The 19320-nt window shown below is 39.7% G+C and overlaps 1 protein-coding gene across 6 annotated transcripts in view; it reads right to left on the reverse strand.

The window, feature by feature from the left end:
• The window catches only part of LOC137997440 (uro-adherence factor A-like), a 26374-nt gene that overhangs the window by 417 nt on the left and 6637 nt on the right, over positions 1-19320 (reverse strand). For 5 of the 6 annotated variants that reach the window (XM_068843453.1, XM_068843454.1, XM_068843452.1 and 2 more), the window contains 12 exons: positions 17072-18028; positions 14991-15087; positions 14457-14624; positions 12552-12905; positions 9661-9993; positions 7891-8009; positions 6726-6909; positions 5740-5966; positions 4039-4164; positions 3385-3830; positions 1032-2577; positions 1-765 (listed from right to left, as the gene is read on the reverse strand). The exon at positions 1-765 is cut by the window's left edge and continues 417 nt beyond it. In XM_068843453.1, coding sequence (XP_068699554.1) covers positions 715-765; positions 1032-2577; positions 3385-3830; positions 4039-4164; positions 5740-5966; positions 6726-6909; positions 7891-8009; positions 9661-9993; positions 12552-12905; positions 14457-14624; positions 14991-15087; positions 17072-17902 — 4482 coding nt within the window. In that variant the 5' untranslated portion in view covers positions 17903-18028 and the 3' untranslated portion in view covers positions 1-714. The remainder of the gene's footprint in view (positions 766-1031; positions 2578-3384; positions 3831-4038; positions 4165-5739; positions 5967-6725; positions 6910-7890; positions 8010-9660; positions 9994-12551; positions 12906-14456; positions 14625-14990; positions 15088-17071; positions 18029-19320) is intronic. The other variant, XM_068843457.1, reaches the window with a different exon arrangement.

Consider the following 19320-nt stretch of genomic DNA (forward strand, 5'->3'; position numbering starts at 1 on the left):
TGCCTTGTAAGGAACCTTCTCCGTCAGTGGTCCGTTTTCACAAAGTGAAAGACAAGACGCAATTTTACCTGAAACATACCTGGTAACTATTATATAAATGAAGTTATTTAATATACAACAAAGCTCTTTTTATATTACACGACACCATTTTATATCCTAAATCTGACTCGAAATAAGAAATCTGAAATATCCGTGCATGAAAAAATGCTTACCCTGAATGACCTTGAGGAGAAATTCTTGCGTGTCTAACAGTGTTTGAAGTAGGGTCAACGCTAAGCCAAGATAGTTTACCACAACGGACTACCATTAAACCAATTTAATACCAAGGCTACCTGAAGGGGGTTCAGGCACACTTGCGATGGGATGTGCGCTAAACCAGTCTGAATTTAGACGGGATTAGCAATAACCCTGCATCAAACAGCTCGGACCAGTTTTAGTTTTCAATATCCAACAAAAGTTAACCCTCAGTCAACTCTCAAGAACGCCAACAATGATGTCGATGACGTCCACCGGACTTCTTCATCGTCAACACAGTCATCGTCGTCGGGATATCATTCTCGATGCGCAGCTGTAGGGTTGACCCTAATTGTTTGGCCGGTTTAAACTGTTGTTTTCTATGGCTATGATGACATATGCCAGTCTATGCTACAGACAGTGCAGGCGTATGGAGAGATAAGGGTAGTATGGACCCCACGGTCGGCCATGAACTGTATTTCATTTTCCACGCCTTTCTCCGATGGAAACAGCGGCAAATTCTTCAAAATCCTAAAACAAAATAATTAAAACAATTATAGGTCGTCAAATACGAGAGCGAAACTTGCGGATAAAATTAAGTCTTGTAAAGGCTTCCCAAAGCAGTCCTGAACGAACGCGCTTGAGACTGAACGACTTTCCCCGAGTAAGGCCGCAGCACTTCCAACAGAATTTTCTTGGCAGTGTATAAACTTACAAAGTAATCTGCCTTGTTTTGTTCTTAAGCCTTAATTAACAAGCTCTTAGGTGATCTGTACTCAGTACAGAACAATACACACCTTGATCTGAGATAAAGCATTCATCAAACTCGCGCGATGACCATCTGAGTCCCTTTCCGAAGCAACAGACACCTTTCGTAGCGCTATAGTCTCGTCAATGCTTCTCTGTGACGTAACAGAGGGTCTGTGTTTATGTTCCTCGTCTTTGCTGTCACCTTGAGTTGGAATTTCCACTGACAGCTTGTGAAATGCAACTTGCGAACCAGTCGAGTATTTCTTCCGCCTGACTTGGGCAGTGTCGCATAACTTTTTCTTCGGAAAGGAGGACATGTCACCCGTCGCCGAGCCATCTGATTCAGACGATGCTTCCTTTTCAAGCTCTAACGTCCTGTTAATAACTGGTGAGTCTTTCAATTTACAATCCTCTTGTGATCCCTCCGATGACAGAGAAACTCTGCTGTGCATGGGATCTTTTATAATGTTGTTGTTGATATTGATACCCGCTAACGTTAGCTTACGACCGCCAACTGGAGATATTTTCCTGAGTTCGTTTTCCAGAACAGCCAATGACACAGCCGTGCTTTGTTTGCGTGCAGCCTCTAGAGACTGAGGCGTCTTTGGCGAATCTCTACCTGATCTGTCCTCTGTGGATCCTTGAGAAGAAGATGATTCCGAATGAGAATTCTTAAATGTATCTCGCTTTTGCTGCAATTGTACCTTGGTAGTAGCAGGTTTAACGAACGACAGTTTTCTAACTGTTTTTGTTTTCATGACGTTCAAATTGTCCAAAGCTTGTGCTTCGTTCATTTTGTTGTCCATTAAGTCTTTTTCAATGTTTGCTAATTCCTGATTGAGTAGCAGAAGCCTTTCTTCCGCACGTTGCTTATTTTCAACGCTGGCCACCTCATCTTTACCAAGAAGCTTCTTGACCGTATTTTTCTTATCGCTTTGCTTATGAATCTTCTTTTGCAGCACACCCTTCTCCAAAGTCAGAGAATTTCTTCGTTTTTTCAACAAAGTCTCCTTTTTCAAGGTTCTCAGTTTTTCCTCCTCGGCGAGCTTTTCAAATTTCTCAATTGCATCATTGGTGTCTTGAAAAGAGGTTATTGGAATTAATTCAAGTTCTTTTCGCATTGTTTGCGCTGTCGACATGGAGACTGTTCTTCGCCTTACTGGCTCGCCAGTGTTTCCTTTAACAACGGTGGTTTCACCTTTCCCTGGATCTGATGTTTCAGACCCCTTTCGTTTTTCTTTTAATACCGCAGCCGCTGACCTTTGCCATGCTTCTTGAGCCCTTTTCACTCTGTTGAACTTTTGCTGTCCAATTTGTTGCAATAATTGTTGATCCTGAAGAAGCTTGAGTACGCCATCAAGCGAGGTCGGTTTGCTGACAGTGTTTGGCATTGATAGGTCTTCTCTCTTGCCGCCAGCTGTGATTAAGTTTTGGTCCTTTAACAGCCCTGTTGGAGAACTCGATGGTTCATCTCCATTCCCGTTTCGATCAATTTTCCTAACCTCAGGAGAAAACTGGTTTGTGTCTTGCGTAGGATCTTTTGACTCGTGCAGCGCCTCGGCATTGGAAACCTTATTGTGACCGTTTAGGAGTCTGTGAATTGAAGAAAGAAAACACATTTATATTACTTTATGGCACTTTCTAACCATTCAACCACATTCAAATTATCACTAAATTTCATAAACGTGGTTACTTGTGTTGGAAACGACTATGTTGTTGGAAGGTAAGATGCCTAGATACGTGTGCTGTTTAGGGAGTCGCTAGGTTTTGTGTGCTCAGGTTTCAAATCAGTGCGTTCTGACCAGAATCGTTTGTCTCGAATCTAACTTTTTCACGCTCTGTAAATCATGATTAAAATCTTGTTCAGCGCCTTCCAGTTGGGTTAATTAATTTGCCAGGGTCATTGTCAAGATTAAATTGTCTATAACTGAAACCCCTTTTACGCACGCACAAAATTAGCACGGCACAAAATATTGGCACAGTACCTATATTTGGAGTATCGGGCAAACCTACAGAGATGTGCTCGACACCCTTATAATTACTGGCACGAGTGCCTAGCATGCCTTCTTTTTGTTCTGTTTTATACACACGAAAAACTCAAGTTAGCGTGCCGTCCCCAGAAACATAGGTGCAAAAATTTATGCTTGTTAAAATCGGGCTTGAACATGACCACAGAAGCATCGAGGTTTAAGTAGACCGCTTACGATGAAAGCTGTTTTTTTTCCTTTTACGCTTTTTGTACATTCATCGAATAAACCGTGTATTTGCGTGGGCACATACATGTACCCTGAAAACCTTTTAAGAACCTTTTCTTATTATTGTGTCTTAAAATCTGCTTGTCTCTCAAATGAATAATTTTTCAAATACATGGGAAACAAAAAAGCGTTATCATATACTCGCCTGCTTTCTGGTGGTTCTTCCTCAGCTATCACCCTCAACATTCTGATCCACGTTAACATCTCTTTTTCGTTGTCCGCAGCAAAGCAGTAATCCTCCTTTTCCGAAGGAACGTTCAATTCGAAAGTAAACTTCTTGGTCTTCTTGTTGGTCCGTCTTACTTCACACTGACTCAATGGAATCGATAACACGGGTACCTCCTCATCTGGCCGCTTGAACAAGTGAAGCTTATCCTGTTGCAGAACACACCAACGCTTGGTCCAAAGCCCTTTGCCACTGCGCATGAACAAACAGGAAGAGTGTTTGACATTCACCAACAGATCTGGTGACACGCAAATGTTTGGTACAGTGCGACTGCGCCGTTTGCGTTTGCCTGGAAGATGAGGAAGGACTTGGATGGCGTTGGAAATGGAACGATGAAGCTTAGTTCTTGTTTTTCTCTCTTCCTCCTGCATTCAAGAAATAAGAATCATGTTAATATAATCAAATCATGGCATTGCACTCCACCCCGACCCCACCATCTTCCCCAAGAAAAACATGATCCCTCCCTCATAAACGAACGAACGAACGTGCAGACCGAGGATAACGTTAGCACACGCTCTGGCAACGGCATTAGGTGCATTGCTAACTGTAATTTTTCGTTATTTTCGTCCTAACCTGTTCTCCCTCAGAAAATGACCGCCATCTTTCCACGGGTTCCAAAACGGGCTCAGATTGTGCAAGTGTACGTACTGATTGACCGTCATCGCTTTCGGAGTTTGACACGTCACCTGCTGTGGATGGCTGAAAGCAAAAAAAAAGTACGTTAATTCTGCATTGCTTTTTCAAAGGCGACTGAGCAAAAAGTGAGGCAGAGGGTCTATGAATGAGGCCAAGAGACGCCAGTGAGTACTGTGATAATGGCTCGTGTAAAATTTGTGTGCTCAGTGGCAAAATAACTGAATGAATGAATGGATTAATACCTAAGTTAACGAAGGGACGGACGAACGAATAATGATAAATTGTTCCGTGGTTTTCAACGATAGAAAAAGACCAGAGTACCTTGCCAAAGAATCGCTGGATGCTGAACTAACAACTCGCTCCACAGACCTCTTACGAGTAAAAAAATTCCCAGCTTCCCGATGGGTTGATAGCTGAGTGATAGAGCACTGTACAACTCAGTGGATTCGAGGCCCGTTCAACTCCTCGATTAATAATAATAATAATAATAATAATAATAATAATAATAATAATAATAATAATAATAATAATAATAATAATAATAATAATAATAAGAATGATGCGAGAATTGTGGACAGAAAGGAGAAGAAGGTGATCCTTATTGAGATGAGCTGCCCTTGGGTTTCCAACAGAGAACAGAAGGAACAGGAGAAAACTGACAAGTATGCGCCGTTGAGATGGGAGATGCGCCAACAGTTCCCCGGCCACACTATCACACAGTTTAATGTGATAGTTGATGTACTAGGAGGCTACTCTATGGAGACGGCGGAGAAAGTTAGGAAGTTTTTAGGTTTGGATAGAGGGAACCAGGTTTTGTTTAATATGCAGAAGGCAGTTTTATCGTACACCCTAAACATAGCAAGGTCATTCAAGGTTTCGACGAGTTATTAAGGAATATAAACTCTTGTTCCTTTCTCAAATGTTGGTTCGTTAGTTATTACCAATTGGTTTGTAAATAGGTTTAACAGTAGGGATTGTTACACAATAGTGCCTTTTCCTACTTATATTTGTAAGCATACTTACGTACTACATACTGCATAATAATAATAGATTTCTAACCTCTTTCTCCTTGAGCAAGCCTCGATTGACTTATTACTGAGCAACCTACGGGTCGCAAGTTGTATGTATACCTTTCGCTATGATAATAACAACTTTATTTAAGTGTCAACACTAACTGGGGACACTAATCAAATTAACTCAAATCAAATCAAACGTTGCTTTTTGTGGAGGGGAAAACGGCAGTACCCCGGAGAAAACCGATTTGAGCAAGGAAGAGAACCCACAAACTCAACTCAAATGTGACGTTGAGTCTGGGAAGCGAACCCGGGCCACATTGGTAGGAAGCGAGTGCTCTCACCACTGCGCCACCGCGTATTATTAAATTAAGTTGTTTATTTGCTTGTTTGCTTTTTCTTAAAAAGTCGTTTCATATCCGTAGTGATGTTCTGTCATATGGATTTCCCATATCCTTCCTCAATCCACATGACAACAACTGAAGAGAGTGAGGAAAGGCGAGAGATCAGTCTCAACTGCGCCAAACCCTGTTCTCCGGAACAACTACGGCCTGTGAATTTAGCGATGGTTAGGTCATTCTCAGTAACGAGCTTGCAGTTGTACAAAATAGGCCTGATTGCTTACCCGAGGTGAGGGATTGAGTGGCGTGTTTGGTCTTCCAGGATTTGATGTAGCAGTTTCTTCGATCTTTTGAAACACTTCATCTCTTTCAACAGAGTCAAATTTGGATTTATGACGCTGGGAAGTCGCTGGTCCTTCTTCTGTTGAGCTCCAAGTTAACACCGGTCTACGAGTAACTTTTGGTGAATGTATCACTGCACTGCTTATTGACTCCTTCCACTTTAGATATTCTGTTACAAGAATGTGAACTAATTCAATACAATATGCAAAGATACACTCAACAAAGGTAAAAATGAACACAGCGGCATTGATTTTTGATCCTCTCACATTTATACTCATTTTCCGCCATGATCATTGGTGGGCCTTCCCTAAATACTAAAGCGTTTATTGTAGGATCTCATCGAGCAAAACGACCAAAACACTAATAACAAAGGAATACGGTCCACGCCGGTGTGCACGTGGTACACCAAATGTTGACCACATGAAGAAAACCAGGATTTGACTTTCTGTTTGATAGCGCAATTGGTTTCGCTATGACTTATCCACTGGATAGTGATTTATCCGGTGGATAGCGTTATCCACCTTTTGAACAACTGGGGCCAGTAGTATATTTCCTTCCGATTTAACCATTATTCCCTCTTATACAATACAATACAATACAATACAATACATGCTTAATTAACCGCTCCCCATAGGGCCTTTGCAGAGTCAAGGAAACACAATCAACGAAACAACAGAACACAGCAACTCCAACTGTTAAGAATCCCAACTGGCCGGAGGCAAACCAGTTGGCTATTTACAAGTGCAGCTTGGAAGGGACTACCAGGATCAAATTCAACGAGTGGTCAGAGCGGGTCTTGAACCCGGGATCCCCGGATCTTAAGGCAAGCGCCCTCAGCCCGCCTTCTTGATATTAAATACTTCAATTTCATATTTTGAGCACTCCTAGAAATCAGTTCATTCAACGGATGTGGCTAACATATCCGTACCTGACTCGCTTTCGGCCTGTAGATAGTGAGGTCTCCCCAGTGTCCTTCGTATCTCCATAACAAACGGGCGTTTTGCGTCAATCCAATCCCTCACAACACAGTTATTGAGCTTGATTTTCACTACAACCGAGTCTGCGCTGTCCTTTTCGTCGTGTATATGAAGGCTGTGTTTTTCTAGTCTTACCTAAGGGTCAGGGAACACATAATCAGGGCATAAGCGCTATTTCAGGACATCCTAGTGTATCTGAGTTAGATGAATGACACCGACCACTAAATAATAATCTTATATAAATCATTGTTCGAGCGAGTATAAGGATCCATTATCAACCAATTTATTATTGTTAATACGCAATTTGCTCCTAACTGCAGATTGTCGTTAAATGAGAAACTTAAACGAAAAAGGTCAACTACAAACTTCAGGACAAAGTTTATCATCTCAAGAATTAAGGCGACTTAACCTAGTCACCGTTGAGCAGTGATGTTTCGCGAGAGATGTAAATATATTTTTCTGAAAAAACATACGGTGTCTTAATCTTGTAGTGAAACGGAAAATTAGATCTAAGAACAAAAGCGCCTGGTTCAAATAGTCTCAGAATATAAGATTATCTCTTTCCTTTACTGCAACAAGATCTGGGACACAGTGTTGTAAGTAAAAAAATAATCGTGAATTCAGAGCAAATTACGAACTAACTATTTACTGCCAATACTAGTCTAATTACAATATCAATGGAAAGCAATAAACATCTGACGATTCAATGCTCTGCTTCACTCTCGGCTGAAAAACCTTTTAAACTGAGCATTCCATAGCATTCCGAGCCGTTTTTGGAATGTCATGCAACGCCCAATGTTCCCTTTGCGTGACACCCCAAAAAGGGCTTAGTATTCTGATCTATAAAGATAAGCTTCGAACTGCTGGGCAAGGCAGTGACAACCCAAAGACGTGTGTAGTAAAGAAATAAACAGTTCATTAATCACAATCATTGCCAACATTTCCGTCAAAATCTGGTGCTAAAATTGTGCGTGAAGTTTTCTCGCGCTCAACTGAGCCTCTTGCCAACTTTCAATAACAAATCTGTTTGCATTCGAATTTAAGACAACGGGAATTCCAATCTCGACGATCTCTGAACAGCCATACTCAATATTAAGCTTTACATAATTAACATACCCAACATTTTAACCATGTGTCTTCTTCGACGCGTTGATTCAGAAAGCCTTCCATTGAGTACGAGAAAGGCACTTCAAGTCCTTCAATTTGAGTGTGTTTGCCTACTCCTGTTGATTCAACTAGAACAAAGAAAAATGACGAAATGTTATGACGTATGACACGCGATCTCCGATGATGACGCTACGCCTTGAGGTCAGTGGACTTAAAGAACTGGTGAGAATACAACGGCGACGCATATGTGCAAAAAAGCCATTTAACATAAAAATGTTTCTTAAGATGTATGCTTTGCCGCCTCTATATCGCAACTTCAGACGGTTCCTGGCGGCACTTGTCTTAAGTGGAAAGCAAATATAAGTACTCTTCTTTGAGGCTAGAATAGTGTAGTCTATAAAAGCTATTCCGTGCATCTAGAAACTTCTAGTCAGTTGTAGAAGCATTCAGCTACTTTGCCAGAGCAGAATATCTGAATTCTAAGCTTCCTGCAAGGTTTGATTCTCGATAGCCGCTGTGTATATACACTGCACATTGAAATGCGCTTCCTAGATTATATTATTTGCTTTGTATGTAAACCATAAGCCGCGAAGGGACATTTCATTCAAAAAATTAACCAAGACATTGACATTTACTAAAAACGTTTTGGAATATTAACAGGGAAGTAAAGAGCACGTACGAGCACCGCAAGTCACGTTGAATATGTCTTCATGCTTCGCATGAAAGAGTGCTTTGAGTGCTCACATCAAACGGCCAATACGAAAATAATAGAGCGTATACATATGCATATGACGTCATAACAGCTGGGTTTGTGTCCCTGATAAAAGAAACGCAAGCCTTGTTTGTGTTAAAAATTAATCCTACGGGAAACGAACAAATTCTTATGCGAAAAATAATCTTCTGTTTCCGCTACGAACGTAGGCGCTAATCTTAAAGAGAAACACGCAACATGCTCACTGAACCTAAACAACGTAATTTAAAGCAAATGCTTAAAACGATTTCTTTTTCAGCAAGCGGTCCACGTATTTCCAATGCGATTCCCGCCCTGTAGACAGTCATTAAATCATCACATCCACTTATACACTTGTTATAGCTTCAAGCCTTGTCGACATGATAAAAACTTCACTGGAATCACAGATAACGAGGATACTGCGTTGCCGTTTGTTCCTTGGTCTCTGGTGGCCAACTATAGGGGAATCTTTGTTTACATTTTTGCCTCATTAGTGCAAGGCTATCGCTTTCTAAGCAATAATACAGTACTGAATATTGAAGGTGCATTGCATAATGAACTATCTTTGAAAAACCAGTTAATCTCGGAGTAATTCGAGATTTTACAAAGAATGTATAAAGATCACAATGCTATTAGCGCTTTTGCCTGCCAAGAATTTACCCGTTTTTGATGGCTAATAAGTGGCTGGTTATCACAGCTAAAATGCTTAAAATTGGAGAGTGAAATAAGTTTAACTAATTTTTGTACCATTTGAAGTCAATTTGTAAATTAGCATGATGACTTCTGTGAGCAAAATCGTATGTTAATGAAACAAAATGCAAACGATGATGTCAGCAAAGATTCCCTTATGAAGTCCACTTATTTGTGATTTTGTTTTGGTTTCTGTCATGCACATGGCACAATTCTATAACAATGATATGAAAATATCTGATAGTCTTTACTGTAAAAGCGACTCTTCAGAAATAGTTGTTCCTTGACACAATTTGGCGCGGGATGCCACAAGGTCAATTGTTAGGTCAACTGAGTTATTATTTTTACGTTCCACGTACCTTGGTCGTGTTCAGCTCGAGATGCCGGTTGCACCGAAACTAACCCATCCTCAACGCTGTGACTTTCCGAAGCTGCTTCAGGTGGAACATTCACTGCACCACTGGCAAAAGCTTTAGGCTTTGTCTTGGTGAGTTTGTTCCCTAATGAACTAAATATCGATGTCTTCTTGCCCTCAGTTGCAGGTGCCACATCCTTATTTCCCTTGTTCGATCTTCTGGATTTACTTTGTGAAGTCGACGGGCTACTTGGCGCGGACGCAGAAACAAGTGAGAAAATCGCAGGAGCTGACAACTGGGTTTGCTCAGACGAATCTGCCACAAAAACTGAGACACCTATGGGAAATAAATTCACTTTAGGAAAGTGTAATCCCGTTTTTAACAACATGCTCCTAATCCAAAAGTTGGTTGATTCGCTTTTTGAACTAAATGTGGCAACTTTCACCACATTAATCAGTGTTCTTTGTTGGAATGAATGCGGGGTCGGACGTTTTGTTCGTTATATACGGAAGTTACGATAATACGGGGTGCATACTATTTTTTATGGAGATGCGTTATCATGCGTCATTTCTCCCAGAAGGATTAACAAAGTGTGGGCTGACCCTAAAGTAAAAGGGAGCCGCGACTTATTTTTTTTCCTGTACTTCCGTCGGATAGTTATGCTCTATAATGGCATCCATAGTTTTTGTCCCCGATGTTAGTAAGAACTAAGAACGCTTTAGGGACGCCACAAATCAAAGAACTAAAATTTCACTTCAAAATACATTAACACCTCATTTGACTAATATTTGATCACCACTCTACAACAGCCACGTAGGCTACAAAAGTCACGTCCCACTGTCCTAAGCGCGCGCCAACTCATTCTCTGCAGTCACGCTTTATCAGTAGTCGAGAGTTCAAATTTCCGAAGAGAAATTGAGAAATTACCAGAGGAAATTCAAGGAGACGTTCCGAGTACAACTCTATTTCAAGTTGGAACTCGCAAGGCATGCAAGTATGTCAATTATGCTCGTTTGATACAAACTAAAATGCCAAAAGCACAAGAATGATTTAAAAAATCAAGTCTGCGAGCGCGCCACTTTGCGATAAGAAGGGAGGATGGAATGTCTCGTAGAAATAGTTTAAATTAGAACGTATAATCGATGTTCATAGCTCTTGTGGGCGTAAATAAGCCAAATCTCCTCCCTTTTTGTCTGATGCTTCGTCTGCTCGACCAAGGAAACCAAATAAGTATATTCAGAAATGGGTCGATGGTGAAGATGATCTTTTTTAGAAAGATCCTTTTCTCCTAAACAAGTTTGGTGATCCACTTTGTTTGACATATTCCACTCTCTACGTTAATGTGACACAAACTGTGAAATAAACGCGGCCCGCAATTTTTGTCATTCAAATTTGTTTTAACATTCTTTTTCAGGTTTGAAATAAAATATTTGCCGACAAAGACGCCCGCGATAAGTGACGTCTGCAAATCAATAAAAAACGATGCTTTTTCAGGAGAACGAACGTTTCGATCGTGGACCGGAATGAAAGAGTTTAAACGCTTATGCCAAAACAAAAAATGCATTTCCCACGGGTACTCGGGACGTTGCTGTCCTTGGCATTCGCACCTGTATCTATTTAATTCAAAACATAAAACAAAAGCGGCTACAAACATAATTTTACTTTTGACTTGACGTTTCGTATGCCACAACATACATCTTCAGAATATCATATTTGAATTTGTTCAACCGTCACTTCTGAAGATGTATATTGTAGCATACGAAACGTCAAGTCAAAAGTAGTATTATGTTTGTATCCGCTGTTTGTTTTATGTTTTTGATTAAGTTGAAATGGCCAAAGAGCAAGAATATTTATGCTGTATCTATTTATACCACCCTTTTGGCCAGTGATATTCATTTGACGCCAATCAGTCATCTACGTTGCTTTGCTCGGGGAAGTTTTCATTTTCTACTTTGATGTTTATATTTTTTGCGGCCTCTAAACTCCAGTGGCCGTTTTAGGTGATTGTGCATTGGTTTGGAGAATACGTTTCCAGTTTTTTCTCGTAGAGTTTTTTACTGGTTTTGTGTATCCGACTAAATCACCGCGCTGTTTTTTTCTTTTTTTTGCGATACTTTACTGCAATATATAACAAGAGTCCCTTTGGCTAATTTGTTCTAACATAGACCTCAACATTGTATGAACAATAAACGCAGCCTGTCAGATGGCTGGTCGGCTCCCTCCTATTGTGCTATCCTATTGTGAGGTGATTTTGCATCGGTTTGGAGAATACGTTTCCAGTTTTTTCTCGAAGAGTTTTTTACTGGTTTTGTGTATCCGACTAAATCACCGCGCTGTTTTTTTCTTTTTTTTGCGATACTTTACTGCAATATATAACAAGAGTCCCTTTGGCTAATTTGTTCTAACATAGACCTCAACATTGTATGAACAATGAACGCAGCTGGTCAGATGGCTGGTCGGCTCCCTCCTATTGTCTCTAAGAGTTTGGACAATGTGCGAGCCAGCGAGTCATGCGAGTCATGCGAGCCATGACTGCGAGTCATGCGAGACAAGATGGCGAGTCAACATGTGAATCACACAGTTATTGAAAGCTAACCGTTTTGTAATGGGTGCTTAGACTTAATAACAGTTTATCAGCGCTATTTGAAATGGGTGCTTAGACTTAAATGCGAAATTTGCATGCCTCGCATGACTCGCTGGCTCGCACATTGTCCAGCCACTGTCTATTAGTGTTTTTATGGGAAATATTCTCTATTCGGCTGAGCGCAGCGATAGAGAATGGAATGCCAGTCAGCGGTTTGCCGTAAACGCCATTTTAAATCTCTCAAAATATATCTTACTCAATTCAACATTCTTTGCTGTCCAAAGAGCGTTCTTAGACACGAGAAACTTACTTGTTGAATTGTCAGTAACCTCTATTTCATCTTTCAAGACCAATAACCATTCCTCCAGTTCGGCTTCATTTTCCGCAGCAAAATAAAGGTCTTCCTTTTCACAGGTTAAAACAAACATGTAGGGCTTTTCAAAGTCCTTATCTTCCACTGTTTTAATAGCGGTATCGAGTAAAGGAACCTCCAGCTCCGCGATGCCAACTCCAAAGTCTTTGTAGCAAAATAACCAATGCTCTTTGACAACACACCAGCGGTTTTTCCAATTAGCACCTTTCTTTCGAAGTAAATACCCAGAAAATGTTGTGCTCTTTGTGGATGAAATATCTCGCAGGCCTTTGCCGGGGTCATGTTTACGACCTTAAGTAAAACAACAAAAAGAAGACAAATATAGTTGCTATATAATACTTGAAAGCTGAAAGGGATTTGAAGGTTTGATTGAGCATTTGCGATTGAGCTTCCCAAGAGCAGGTCAGTCGGTGATTTGTTATGTACCAGGACCTCTAGAGACATAGGCATGTTACCTGTGAGGACACAATTTATGACGTTTCCCTCTCACAGCATTTTGTTTAGATAATCTCATATGATTTCGAGTACAATTTGGGATAAATCAGCACAAGCACATTTTCAAAGGCTAACCAACATTACTATATACTCAACAAAATATCGCTTTTCTGATTGGGGCAATGACGAATGCATAAATAGGTTATAGAGTGCAATACGAAAGTTGCTATGGAAACAACGCGATAGACTTATTTTGTTGAGCATATAATAAATACAAAATCGTATCGTGATTTATGGTCACTCATGATGTTTTGAAAGTTTTCGTGTCAGTCCCTTCACTGCTAGTAGATCTTTCTTTTCTTTTTCGTTCGCTGGGCTGATAGTACGGGAAAGACACCTCTGTCATGGGTCGAAACTCACTGTGTTGAGCATGCGTGGCGGTTACTTAGTGGCCGAATCCTCACATGATACTTCATGTTGTGTGGGCTCACTTAATAACAGCGGAATTACCGTAAAGGAATGCGCTGGACACATTGGGCTCAAGTCCCATACAGCAAACAACATGCGGCTTGAAGAGTGCTGTCCAATGTTGTGGACGGCGGCGCTTGGATCAAAGTGAATTTCAACCCATGGCAGAGGTCTCTTTTCCCGTACTCGTCAGCCCAGCGAACGCAAAAGAAAAGAGATCTCTGCTAACAGGGAAACTAGTCCCTCCATCAACTTTTGGTTGACCCGCTAACACCTTTGGAACCATACCGACCAAAAAGAAAAAAATAAGTATCCTTCAAACTATAAATTATAACGTTGCTACTCCGCCATGCGACTTTGAGTGACCAATGCTTGAGGGTCCAACTATTGAGTGTTCTTACGTGACGTCACGGAGGCCACGTTGGTGTTCCTAAACAATAGGAAGTTTAAGCACGCGCGTTTCTTTTGAGACCAGGACTGCAAGACCGGAGGTGAGCTGTTTTCCCTTTCAACTTGTCTTCACTCAACCACATTTACATTGCTAAGTATCTTTTGTCCATTACAGATGATTAGTATAAAAATCTGGAAGACACCACTACCCTGGCACGCAAAGTGTTCTCTTTCGGTTGCCGTTGAGCTTAATGGAACGGCGGGCCATGACGGTGTTCCTAACTAATCCTCCAGGAATTGAGCTCTACCAACATGCAACAGTTTTCTTTGGTTTCCGTGGAAAAACAAGGTTACTGGTCACGTGAGTGAAAACACTGCATCTCAGAATTTTCTTGCTATTCCCCAAAGAAGTCCGGCTCGTAAAGTAACAGGTGAATGCACTCCTTGGTGATTTGTTTTAGTTACATGAAGCGCCTCGGGTAAGTTGTGATTTCTGTAAGTCACTTCCCCTGACTCTAAATTAAATTTTGTCATGATACAATAACTTACCTTTACTGAAAATAGAGCCTGTTAGTCTTGATTTGACACGCATAGCTTTCGAAGACAATGAAGTAACCAATGAACTGTGTCGTTTTACTTTAGGCACAGCAGTTTGAAGGTCTGAAGTTGACAAAGACTTCTCCCCACCACTTGGAAGCGCTCCTTCTTCTGAAACCTCTGTATATGAAGTCACGAAAAGAACTGTTCAAAGAGGGTCAAATGTGATGAGCATCTATAGCTGCATTTCATTATACCACTCATCAAAATATTAGACCAAACGTAAGCTTGCTTTACCTTAATAAAACTCTATCTTGACATGAATACCGTCTTACTAAACATAAATCTCTTAATGTAAACTCGATCTTACTATGAATTCATAATTATTAATCTATCTTAAGTACATCTGATTTTGTTGGAACTTTATACGTAGAACCTGTCTTGTTTTAGGGACTCACGTAAGTAGCATTTAATTTCATTATTTTTCAACCAGTTCTGTGGGGTCTCGTAATTAGTGCAGGTTGCAACTTGTTAACCTTAACGTACCATTTACTTTCACCAAAGAAGTAGCTTTAAGAATCTTGTTTTTCTTTTTTCCTCCACTGGTTGGGCCACTTAATCCTTGGATAATATCAGGTAATATCTACAAAATAAGGAACAATAAACGCAATGTCAGTGAATGAAAGGATATATGAAATGGATAATATCTTGAACTGCGGATATGAAATCAAGTGAAGCTATGAAGCTACGCAATTGCAAAAAATTGCATTCATATCTGCGAGGATAATAGCTTCACTTGAATTCATATCTGCAGTTCAATATATAATCCATTTCATACATCATTTAATTCGTTGATTCATTCATCACTGGAACATTAAAACCCACAAATGACCATCTCCCAACGTCAGTGGCTTCATAGCTCAGTTGGTTAGAGCGTCGCACCAGTATCGTGAGAACACGGGTTCAAACCCCGTTGAATTCCTGAATTTTTCAGGCTTCTCTATGCAATCGCTAATATTGCTTTCATAACTGCGAAGATCATAGCTTCACTTGAAGTAATATGTCAGTACTAGAACACTTCGAATTTAAAATGGACATTTGTGATATGATTATTCCTCAAAATACTTTCTTGCACTGACAACACAAAATATATTTTTGAGAATTATCACCAGAGCTTAGTAAGAAATTTTAGCAGTTTCAAAGAAGCCTTAAGATTGATGTAAGCGTTAATGGATATTAAACTTATGACTAAGCGATTTGCATTATACACCACTAGTTACCACTGAGCTATACAGAGGGTGATAAAGGGGGTGTTGATCATGCTTTATGGAAATTAAAATGACTGCTTCACATTAGTCGGCCTATAAAACAAGAATTCCAAGTTTCACATTTGTTTGCGTTAACAATTTGTTATTCCTATTAATGCTAAGGACTACAGCAAACACACTGTCTTACATGTTGTCCTCATCATTCACTAATTCTTGTTTTGGCTGTTTTGAAAACTACACAAAATAGCTCTTTCTTATGTAAAAGTGTTAGTTTGCAGATTCTTGTGCATCTCTGTTTTTTTTAATTAATTAATTTGCAATATTGTTTACAGTACACACTATTCAAAATATTAAAACTGACGACGCCACTGATAACGCTATCAGAAATAAGAGTATCAACAATACGCTTCACAGTTACAGTACTTACAAAACTAACACTAACCACTCTCTCTCCCCCCCCCCCCCCACTTCAAAAAGGAAATTAACCATACACACTTACAAAACTTACACTAACTATCATTACCCTTACATTAAATGATACTGTGTTGGAACACAGCCACGTTATCCATAAATCTGGGTCAAGTCAGTCAAGAAAGGCATTTCAGTAATATACATGTAATGCACATAGTTTGAAGCACAATAGAGTTCATACCAAAAATAACCAAAAATAACTATCTATGCCTGTTCTTAAAGTTCGTGAAATTAACCTTAAACAGCATTTTAGGGTGAATAAAACACCTGCTTCTCCTGAAATTGATCATCATTTAAAAATATCACAGCTCACAATGATAACCAGGCACAAGTACATAATATACATGTACACAGCAATAAAAGGACATTTCATCATTCACAGGAAAAAAGGCTCATGAAAAACCCTTTAGGACCTTCTATCAAGCAGGTGCAAATTATAATTGAAAATAAATGATTTTGGAAAATTAACAAGTCCTCTTCTGTTCAACATGATTTTTTTGTAGTCTTTTAATATGCAAATTATTGCTAACCCCACTCCATCCCCTTGACTAGTCTGTCACAGGATTAAATTTGTACTTCTAGCAATTACTGTAAGTTAAGGAATCCCTTTTCACAACAGCAGTAAGTAGAAAAAGATGGTGTGAAACAAAGTTTCTTGCAAATTGGGTCTGCATCTTATCACATGCATTTTTGGACATATAGGAGAAGGATGAGAAGGAAAAAATACAGATGAACAGCCAAATAATAAAAATTCTTCCATTCTGGATATTTACACTATACAGTGGGATGCTTCCTCTGACTTTAAAACAAAAAATGCCCTCTTTCAAGATTAACGAAGAGTCTCAGCTGGTATTTTATAACATATAAAAACAATGTACATCTCTTCACCTCTTGTAACTCTTTGAATGATTCATCCTCCCCCAGGTCTGGTGACAGGTCATTATTCATCACAAGCATTTCATCTTCATCATCAAGACCTAATTTCCACTGAGTCAAAGTTTCACCTTCATTTGAATGAGCACTGTTTTCGCTACTTGTCCAGCTCTGGGATGGTTCTACTATTCTTGGCGATTCAAGGCAGCATGAAACCTTTCTTCTGCGAAGCAACTCATTTTTTTCACTGACTTCTGCAGAAATATTGTGCTTGTCTGGATCTGATTCTGAACCAACAAGTTTGCAGTAAGAGTCATATGAGTTAAACGATGGACTCACGGGTACATCCGAAGTTTCCTCGTCTTCTTTAAGTCTTGAAATAACACAATTCATAACATAGACCCACTTTTGCCTGGTATGCTCCTCTGTTGTTGCAAAAGTGATAGTTTCATGTATTCTTGGAACTGACAAAGTAAGCGGAAACATCCTACTTTTCTTCCGATCAGTTGGGACAATTTTGGCTCCCTTCAAAGGTATTTGAAATAACAACCTACTTTCTGATCTATGCCGAAAGCATGTTAAACAGTGGTTATTTATAGTAAACCATCTCTTATGCCAACCAGGATGTTCCCTAATGTACATAACACCACTATGCAGTTCACCCAACTCATTTGGCTCAAGATCAAGTTTTTGAACTGAATAATCAACAAAAACATTATCTCCTGTAAAATAGCCCTCCTCCTGGACATTAACATCGCTTTCTGAACCATCATATATTTCAAGCTCAGCACTGCTTGCCTCTGATATTATAGTTTCTCTGGACCATGTGTCTACTGAATCCAACATAGGTAGACTAAGGGAGTCTAAATGTACTGGTGAATCTGCCTGAGGCAATGGGGAACTGCATATAATTATACCACCATCTTCAGTACTAGCTGTTTCCTTGTGGCAAGGCAAGTTGTCACCAACTTCCTACAGACAAATAACATTTAGGGGCAAATAAGAAATGAACTGGTATTGGGGTTATTATAAAACATAATTTTTTCTGTCATGTGGACATGTACAAATGATACTCAGAGCATCTGAGGCCCTTTTCACAAAACTGCAACACAAGAAAGTATGTTACCTGTAACAATACAAAGGCAATCAACATACATGTACAAACACACAGTTAATTTAACCACCATTGAAAATAAGTAACAGTATAACAGCAAGAGCTGCAGCTAACCCTTACATGGTTTAGGTGTAAAAAAAGGCAGCCTGGTTTGGCACAATTGGTTCTGCCAAGAAGGCACAGAAATCTGTAAAACATGCATTTACTGTACTTGGGAAGAAGGCAAGAGGAAAAAGCCAGAAAAAGTTCTCAAAAAGTTACATTTGTAATTGCAACAACGGATGGATAATCATGCAAATTATAAGTTAAAATGGCAAAAAATGATTAAGATTTAGCACAGTGTGTATTACATGGAATTGCTAATATTTTAGCACCAGTATCAACTGATGAAAAATAGTTACGATTCATAACAGCATGCATATAGAAGTAAATACACATGAAGTTTCACGATACTTATAGCTACGTTTTATTTAAATGCAGTAATGATCTCAGTAATTTCAAGATAGTCATTCCATTAGTCTCTAACATGAACCAAGGAGAGCGAGTCCGGAACAGACCATGAACAACATGAACTCGGTAAAAATTAGTGCATCTCCAGTAGAGTGCAACACATGCAAGTGACATCTTTAATTTACAACACAGCTGATCCATAATCTGAAATACATGACAAGTGGACAGCCACCACCCACGTCCTGAAGAAGAAAGTTAAATTCAGGATAAAGTAGATGCACACTGGAACACCTCTTATTCACAGATCATCAGAAAACCAACAACATGGGTGAGCTGCAAAAGTCAACAAAAATCCTACAACCACCAGATTTTGGGTTTAATTGGTAGAACATAAATTACAAGAGCTATAAAATTATCAGCAAGATGACCTTTTAAAAATTCGAAGAAACTGTGCTGCGAAATAACATGGATGAATATAAAATGAAAGTTCAAAATTGCGCCCAAGACGTTTAAAAGAGAACCAAATGTTTTGAGGGTAATCCCTCCTCATCATTGGTTTGAAAGCAACTGAAAAATTTGTGTGTAACATAATGTTTTTGAGGCCAGGATGATCTTCAGACACCGCACCCTACAGCCTGGTGGTCTCAATGTGGACTTTGGTTTTATAATTATAAAGTCAGCGCACGCTGTAAACGTTGCG

This window comes from Montipora foliosa, chromosome 3 (genome assembly GCF_036669935.1).
Source record: "Montipora foliosa isolate CH-2021 chromosome 3, ASM3666993v2, whole genome shotgun sequence".
Taxonomy (NCBI): domain Eukaryota; kingdom Metazoa; phylum Cnidaria; class Anthozoa; order Scleractinia; family Acroporidae; genus Montipora; species Montipora foliosa.